Raw genomic sequence first — 9,357 nt, 5'->3', positions numbered from 1 at the left:
AATATATGATTATTTCTTAAAGAGATTCAGACAAATTCACTATGGGTTTGCTTTTCATAATTAATAAAGACTTTTACATCACATAAAGCATTACCTTCCTTAGGTTTCACAATTGGTTTTTCTTTAGGTGGAATAAATGCTTTGTTTCTTTCCTCTTGTTTCTTACTGATGGCTTCTGCTTGTTTAGCCTACATTAATAAATAAAAAATACATTAGTTAAATGTATTTATAGTTAAATAATTCAAGTATCTATGAACTTTGCTATTAATCTTGTGAGCCAGACATAAAGTACCTTTATTGCTTCCATTTTCTGCCGCTTCTTCTGATTCGCCTTCAAGAAGTATTCACCACTAGCCAATTCTTTATCAATCTGTTGAAAACAGTATTTACAATTACATCAGAAATAATGTAGAGGAGAAGTCAGGTCCTAAGCAAGTCACAATATCCTTAGGGTAAAAACAATGGGGTCAAACTGATTTATTAATAAAAATGGTAGTGACATAAAGTAAGCAGAGTCTAAGCTAAGGGGAATACATACACAAAAGTGTGGAGGTAGGAAAGCACCTCCATGGAATACAAGCCAGAGGAGTTCAGGGATACAGTATGGAAAGTGTGAGAAGAAACTGGAGAGTGAGTTTTGGGATAATTTGAAGAAGCTTCAATGGCAGATAAAGTAGGAGGGATAAGATTTAGAAATGACTGTGGGTTTCCGAGAAGACTGAAAAGACCAAAGCACAATTTTAATGGAGAGGAAGGAGGAATAGATGAGAGCCTGGAATAAACGTAGTGGCATGCAGAATAAAAGCCAGAACGATCAGGAATTGGTGACTAATTAGCAAAAGCAACAGCTTGTTCATTCAATATACAGCCAACATGTAAAATGTGTATAACCGACTTGTCTGCCACTTATACAGCATTATTATATCTAAGGCACTGTTCTAAGCTCTTTACAATTATTCATTTAATCCTCATTAATGATTCTTTAAGACAGGTATTATCATTACTCCCATTTTAGGTATGGGGAAACTTAAGTACGGATGGGATAAATAACTTGCCCAGTCACATAATGAATAAGTAAGAATAAGACAATCGAGACATCACTGTTTCAAGAAGCTTACACAGCTAAGGAAGAAAGATAAGTCAATTAACTCCAAGAAAGGGTCATAAGAAGTAAGGCAGCTGTTACGGAAGCATGGTTTAATGACTGCCTCACTCCCCTTTCCCTGCAACTACTATCAATTTCCTCCATGATCCAACACTTCCATTGTTTTTTCACTATGATCATCATTTTTCCCATCAATCATCAAATCTTTCCTGAAAGACTCCAAACATGGTTGTGGAAAAAAGAGACATAGAAATCAGTGAGTTCACACGCTGAGCAGAAGTAGAAAGGGAAGGCTTTAGGATATAGCCAAGGAAGGGAATAATGAAGCAAGAACCCCCAGGAGATAGGTGAAGATGGAATTCAAAGAACACATAGAAAAGGCTGATGCAGGTGGAAGAAAACACAGACGTGAGAGAAGAGGAAACAGAAGGGGTTCTTATCTGGTGGTCTCAAATATTTCAATAAAATGCAAAGTCATCTGCTAAACGTGGAAGGGCACTGAGAATTAAGAGGAAACATGAATTCTGAATGAATTTAATCCAAAGATAAAACTTTCTCTAACCTAATTTGGTAGCCACGTTATAGGGAAGACAAGTTTTTAGACTGATCCAAGTTTTAGAGTTTTGCTGAGAAGGTGTGACAGAACTAAAAAGGGGCATGAATCAAAACAATGCTGTGCAAGAACAAAATGGCAACTGGTCATAGTGGGAAAGGAAATGAAGCAGAAGATAGTTGACAAAATGGAAAGGAATCATAACTTAGAAAAACGGTGGGTGTTACAGTTTAAGATTTCAGAACTAGAACAATCATAGAGCATACAGTCACAAGAATGTTGCCAAAGCAGAGGAAAGAGTACTGCAGACTAAATTGTTGAACTTTTATCCATGGAACATTTACAGTGGCTACAGGGACACAAACTGCCTGAATGCAGTTTATAATCAATGTGAAGGCCCCACTGCACACCCCCATGCATGCAGCTCAAAATATACCTATTTATATTTACCCTCAGTTTCTTATAGTTCTGCACACACACACACACAATATATATATATACACATATCCCACCTGAAATAACCTTCAATAAAGTTTCCGACCAAATATACTAAAATAGATTCCCCTTCATATAAAGTTCAACATTTAGTACTAACCTGACTTTCTGGCTGTGGTGGTGGGAATGGCGTATATTCTTTCTTAACAGTTTTTTTCTTTGGTTCCTTGCGTTTATTCACATTTTTATGTTTGAACTGCGGCAAAAATCTCTCCCAACTTTGTGATCGTAATTCAGAATCTTTTGCCAGCTCTCTCTTAATCATTAAGCTCTTTAGTCATGCAACAAAGTAAAAATTTTTACTTTCCAAAGTCACACATTTATCAAACTCAGACATAAATATTGCTTCTATAAATAATAAAAGAAACAGTTTCTAGTTTCTTTGGTGAAATTAAACCAATCACATAAGGAAAAAGGTAAATTATCACAAACGTATAATTATTAGAAAACCATTAGAAATTTAATTACAAAATGCAGAATTGTTAAAATGAGATGAAAATAAAACTGACTTTTCAACTACTATTTCATTAAAACATTTAAAAGTCAACTTATAAAAGCCGGGAGGGTTCTTAATTAGCTGATATTCCCTGCAAACAGGAAGTTTTCAGTAGCAACTGAAATATCATAGAAAAAGGCAAAAGTAAAGTTTCTCATGATTACAGAAAACCAATACTTTCACATTTCCCTATTCCATTTAAATTTTAGACCTTGGAACATCAGAGGATACAAACCAGGGATCAGACATATAGCTTTGTTTTTATCTGCAATATCCCAATGTAACTCAAAATCACTTTTCCCCTAATCTAACAGCGACTTCATAACTTAAGTTCATCAAATTTAAGTGGATTGCTCAACAAACCCATTATAAAATAGTTCTATATACCATGGTTACATTTCCAAGAATAATCAAACTTTGTACACACTGGGATATAATGGATCTCTCTCAAAGGGGCTACAATTTGAGTGTTAAATTCAAAAAAAGGTTTTAATGCAACATGAGATATTCCAGATTTTAATAGAAAAAGGCAGAATTCTGAAAAATCATATCTTTAAATATACGGGTGCATAATCTAAGAAAACTGCACTGATATGATCTACAACAAATTCTGTGAAGCTTATTTTCATTGATTAGAACTATATAACACATTACACACTACCCCCTTCAGTAGTTTCCACACTGTGCTCCATAGAGAGCTTCCAAGAAGTACCTACAAAACTGGGGTAAAGTAGGCTGAATTCTACCCCTAATTTACCCAAAATAGCTCTGCTTTATCTGTTTGTGCATTAGAATTTCATAAAACATTTAATTTCAAGAAAGGATTCTGTAGCTAAAAGAAGTATGATAATCACTGGTACAGTTACATAGAATTATCACTCACTTTAATGTTATAAATTGGATGAATATTCTTCATAGTATCTAGGACTACTTTTCTAACCTGAAATTTGCAAAGAAAAATGAATTAGTCACAAGGATTTTAATGAGCTATGGAGGAGAGGATAAATACTGCAAAATATCTAATCAGGTAATGGGTATCAAATTAAATAATTTAATTAAATAATTAATCTAGATCTTTCATAGAGGCAGTCAAACCTCCCTTGAATACAATACAGTTTCTCAATTACTGCTAAAATGTAGCACAGAGAACTAATACAACACTGTATAGCAACGTGATTTAGGAAGAAGAGGGCTGGAATACAAGGACTGCCACTGCATACAGGAAGGTCACTTTCCTGTTCCAGCTTTCTCATTTGTAATATAAAGATAAAATCATATACCTCAAGACTCTATTGTAAGAATTAAATATTTTAAAGACTTTATAAAACTAAAGTATTCAATATACTTAATTATTGCTCCATGAGAAAAGAGCAGACAATTTATGACAAAAAGGGCCAATAGGATTACTATTAAAGGCCCTGGAAAGGAAGCACAACCTCACAAGCCAGATCCAGACAGTAATAGTACCAAAAGGAGTTAAAAGAAATAGCATTTGCTCCACAGATTTTCTCACATTTAATTTAAAAAGTTAAAGAAAATGTTCATGAAAAGTTATTAAACATTATACTAAAATTCAAACAAAAGAAAACATATCTTGAAGAAAAGTTTTCAGAGTGTGACCTCTACTGGCTGTATACACTACTGCAAATAACTGGAGTTTTGCTCAATTTTCGCATCATTTGGGCATATGTGACTATTCCACGTTTTTCGTCTGTGCTACAGACTGAAGATCTTAAATGCTCATTTAAATGTTATAGTGGGAGGAGTAATAGTGTGCGGACCTTCTAATTCAGAAATGCATGTCTCCTTAGTTGCCAAGGTTGGCCAAAACATGTTAGGGTCCAGAAATGATGATTCCCTTGAATTATATGACATAAAAAGTATTTACTAATGGGAAATCAAAGCACATTCTAAAAAAATAAAATTATAAAGCATTATCCAATAAACTATATTATAACCAAATTATTTGTTCTCTGCTGAAAATGAATTGAAGATAATACATAGTTCTCACCTCTTTTAAGCCACTAAAAGGTCCAATGGCTGAAACTGTGTTTCCCTGAACCATAATGTAACAATTAGTTAAGAGTTCCAATGCCTGTATCAAGAGATCAGGTTAAAATTCATTACTCTGAAAAATTATTAAGGGAGAGACTCAAGTTTTCCACTAATAAAAAAATACCTTCAATGTAGATCCTTTGGGACCAATAAGCCGTTGTCTTCGTTTTACAAATCTCTCTTTATTCCTTACTAAAGAACCTATTTTAATGATGTCACATGCAACATCATCCTGAAGAATTCGTACTGCCTTTTGCAAAAAGAAAAAAAAAAACAAAAAACAGACATTATCAACATTTTTTACAATTACATTTATTTTCCAAGTCCATGCTATTGTTATCTAAGCACAAATACGAAAACTTGATGGTGGAAGGCGGAAAAGATGGGATGTTACAGGTTAACACTGATGCAAACAAAGCAAAGTCTCTGTAATTTTAGATTTACCTGTTCAAATGAAACACTCCTTGCTAACAGTTTTATCAGATCTCTTGCCCTAATGATGATATATGGATCAAAAGTCTTCTTTGTAGTACAGACAGTCATGTTGCCTTCGATCAGGTCCAGGGTTGCATTAACATGCTACAAAAGGAAAGAGCAAACAAGCAGTTGTCTAAAAATGAGTTTATTTTTAGATAAATATAAAGCCTATCCTAACCAACCTATTAATTTCTGTCACCTCTCAATTCCTATCAATTACTTCCCTGAAGAAGCTAGGTAGTTAAGTATAAATAATGAATACTCAATTACTTTCACACTTTACAGACTATAAGAAACTGGAGCAATTGAAACCATTTACACTTGGTTTTAGAATACTTTGTACCCACTGGAATATAGATTGCCTCTAATTTTAAAATTATAAATGAAACAAATGGGGTCATACTTAAAATCTGACTAAGATAAAAATGTAAAGCTGTACAGCTTCCCTATTCTGGACCCAGCTCCAGTCTACCATCTGCTCCATTGGGTAAGAATTGACTTTCCCTTTCAAACTTTTTTCCTAGCTAATTAGGGGACTAAATACTAAGTAAAAGCAAATTAACATAGTTTCAGAAAAAAGCAACGATTAGAAAACTTAAGCATTAACTTTCAACAGGAAAAAACAGATTTCAACAAAGCAAATTAAAATGCTATTTTCTCACTTGTGAGCATAATCTCAAGAATATTTCAACATAGTTAAGTGTTGAACAATTCAATATATGGTTGGGTCGCTATGAGTTTACAAAAAAAAAAGAGCTCAATCCCAGACGCAGCTATAAAACACAACCTCCAGCTTGCTGAGCCACCTTCACCCACAATGGCACAACCAACTCCAGAGCAGTCCCACAGTGAGAAACACATTTTATATCACAACCTAATAAATGTACACACACACACACACACACAAAACTAAGCCAATATGAAAAAAACATACTTTTACCATGTGATATGCCATTTTCTAAAGGCTCCTTATAGCCATTAAATTGACTTCTCAATACACTAATGGGTTTCAATACCCAGTTTGGGAAAAAAAAAAAAAAAAAAACAGTTATCTAGGGGCATAGCATCAGCATAAACAAGGAAAAGTTGGATACATCCACATCTTCCATTTAAGATGAAAAGTAATCCATTTAGAAACATGACTCAGCTCAGACTGGGACAGATACATGACAACTCTCATGGCCTGGAGCAGGCATTCTGAAATTGAGACTTCACAGGTGAGTTTCAGACAGTTGTGAAGCTCCTAAAATATTAAAGGTATGCAAATTTTTCAAAGTAATTTATTACTCGTAAAATTTAAAACAAATGAACATTAGGTAAGAAGAAAATGTACCTAAATAGTTTAAAATACCAAAGGAACCAAAGTAACCAGCACCATTGCTATGTTAGCACCATTAAAAAAAAAATGCATCAGCATACATACACTTAAAGGCATAAGCAAGAGCAAAGTCTCAAATAAATGTATTATTATAAGATACACATACATGTTCATTCAAGGCTTTCTGCACCAATGGCCAACACTCTTTCAAGTAAGCTTCTCTGTATTTTGGGAACAAAGTTGAGAAACTGCTCTCCTCCAAAAGTCCTCTGGGATTGTCCTCTTTGGAAAAAGCTGGTTCCTTCCAGCCATCGGGAACAGTAAGGAGTTCTGATTCATCTACAGAAAGGAAAAAATTGACACATCACATTTTAACTGTCTTTTGGACACTTTATGAACATCCTATGCACATACTCATAAGCCTTCCAGTACTTCTTGCATTTCCTTTTCCCCGCTTTTTATATTATTCAAGAGTCGAAGAACATTCCTCTGTCATTATCAATTCACTGTATTAAAATTATCTGTACACACTTCAGTTGCCTCATAAGACAAAGTTCCTTAAGAGCAGAATCCCTCTTCATGCCAATTGGCATATGCCAGACAGACAGTGAGCACTCCAGAAACGTGTACTGCATTACACTACCATAAAACTGAAGATCTCAATGCCATTTTGTTTAGTATTTTAAATACAATTAACCTTTCTGACTTTCCTGGAGTGTATGGAACCTGGGTGTATGTGTTTGTATACAACTTCTGAAAGAGGATTCTAGTTTATCTTTCAGTTAATAATCTCGAGTAATTCTAGATTTTCCTAAGCGTTTTGAGTGCCTTATTTCCACATGCGTTTCATAAGTATAAAAGGTCGAATCTGTATTATTCTCAATTTATAGAAGATAGTCTAAAAAGGCTAAGTGACTTGCCTAAGGGAACACAAAGCTGACTCAGCCTGGGACTCCTTTCACTACAAGAAAATGCCTAAGGGCCATAAATTATCTTCTGAATCATGTATTTAAAAAACTTGGTACTGAATTTTAAGAACTCCTTAAATTCAACAGCTATACTCTAATTCAGTTATACTAAAAGGTATGCTCCATAGACTTTCAGTATCAGTATAAACTGTTAAGTCTGTCAGAAATGCAATTATTGGGCCCCACTCCAGACCTACTGAATCAGAATCTCTTCGACAAGGGACAGAAGTCTGTGTTTTACCATGCTCAACAAGAGACTCTTAAGCACAGTAAAATTTGAAAAGCAGGGCATTACCCTATGTTATCAACCTCAGGTAAACTTTCTGCTTATACTCACATCCACTTTTCTATTTCTATTTCTGGTTCAAATGACAGACAATTGGCTAGTCTAAGGATTCTCCAATGTCCTTTAAAGAACACAAATTCCACAAAAGTGATTACTTATGTATTATATACATTTTTTTTTTTTTAAGACAGGGCCTCGCTCTGTCACCCAGGCTGGGGTGCAGTGGCTCCATCCCAGCTCACTGCAGCCTGGACCTCCTGGACTCAAGCGATCTATTCTCTTGCCTCAGCCTCGCAAGTAGCTGGTACTACAGGCATGTGCCATAATGTCTGGCTAATTTTTTTTTTTTTTTTTTGGTAGGGAAAGGGTTTTGCCATGTTGCCCAGGCGCATCTCCTGGGCTCAAGCAATCCCCCCTCCTCAGCTTGCCAAAGTGCTAGGATTACAGGCGTGAGTCACTGCAACTGGTTACTTGCAATGCTTCCCTGACCAAGTCCCTATCCAATTTAAACACTTCAAAGGCTACGGATCAATTTTTTCAAAGTCCCCACTACAATCTCAGAAAAAAAATTGACAAAAGAAATACACAGGAGTTTCACAATTAAGGAAGGCCCAAAACATGTGAAAAGATACGCAACCTCATAGGTGATCAGAAAAATGCAAATTAAAACTGCAACCAGATCCCATTTCATACCTACCAAAATGACAGAAATTCAAAATTCAGGTAACATCATGTATTCATATGAATGTAAGGCAATGAGAACTTTCGTCCACTGCTAGTGGGAACAAAACTGACACTAGCACTTTGGAAAAAAGTTAGCATTACTTACACACACCCTACACTTCAGTAATTCCAATCCTATGTTCACAACCTAAAGAAACCCTTGAACATGTTAACCAGAAGACATGTACAAAGATGTTTTAGCAGTACTGTTTATAATTGCAAGCAATAGGAACAATCCAAATGTCCACCGATTGTAAAATGAAAAAAAAAAATTGGGGTATAGTCATACAAGGAAACACCACATAACAGTGAAAAGACTAAAACTACACCTACAAGTATCACCCTGTTTGAAAAACAAAGCTAAATCTAAGACACAGAAAAATGCATACGGTCCACTTTCATGTATATAAAATTTAAAAAGAGGCAAAATTAAGCCACTTCGTGACTACAAGAAGAGGAACGGAATGCAACGCAATTCAGAGTGGTTACTTGTGACATGAAAAGAGAATATGATCTGAGAAGTGCACGTAAGGGTTTGAGGGGTATGGTAATGCTCTATTTTACTTAACAGTCTGAATGCTAGTTTCTTGCATGGTTTTATTAAACTGTATATAAGTTGTATCCTCTGCTATGTACGTTACATAATCATTTAATGAGCAACAACGAAGAAACCTTGAAAACTTTCCCAATGCATCTAAATTGAGAGTTCAATGTTTTTAACACTTCCTATGAGCCTGGTTGAACAGATCCCCAGGCTATTTCTGACTTCTCTGTCATTCATACTGAAGAAAACGGGTAAAACCAGACCACAACGCAGGAGTTAACAATTAAAAGGTAGCACAACCTAAAGAGTAAGGGCTGTGTCGTCTAGTATTTTAGCA

The 9,357-nt window shown here is 35.1% G+C and overlaps 1 protein-coding gene across 20 annotated transcripts in view; it reads right to left on the bottom strand.

The window, feature by feature from the left end:
- The window catches only part of LOC105473335 (KRR1 small subunit processome component homolog), a 443,099-nt gene that overhangs the window by 5,526 nt on the left and 428,216 nt on the right, over window positions 1–9,357 (bottom strand). For 19 of the 20 annotated variants that reach the window (XM_071071409.1, XM_071071414.1, XM_071071415.1 and 16 more), the window contains 8 exons: window positions 6,666–6,838; window positions 5,149–5,283; window positions 4,829–4,954; window positions 4,661–4,744; window positions 3,533–3,589; window positions 2,254–2,424; window positions 293–370; window positions 95–188 (listed from right to left, as the gene is read on the bottom strand). In XM_071071409.1, coding sequence (XP_070927510.1) covers window positions 95–188; window positions 293–370; window positions 2,254–2,424; window positions 3,533–3,589; window positions 4,661–4,744; window positions 4,829–4,954; window positions 5,149–5,283; window positions 6,666–6,838 — 918 coding nt within the window. The remainder of the gene's footprint in view (window positions 1–94; window positions 189–292; window positions 371–2,253; window positions 2,425–3,532; window positions 3,590–4,660; window positions 4,745–4,828; window positions 4,955–5,148; window positions 5,284–6,665; window positions 6,839–9,357) is intronic. The other variant, XM_071071427.1, reaches the window with a different exon arrangement.

The sequence above is a fragment of the Macaca nemestrina genome, chromosome 10 (assembly GCF_043159975.1).
Source record: "Macaca nemestrina isolate mMacNem1 chromosome 10, mMacNem.hap1, whole genome shotgun sequence".
In the NCBI taxonomy this organism is placed as follows: domain Eukaryota; kingdom Metazoa; phylum Chordata; class Mammalia; order Primates; family Cercopithecidae; genus Macaca; species Macaca nemestrina.
Note: the sequence above shows the minus strand (reverse complement) of the source record. Positions and strands in the feature narration are given on the sequence as shown.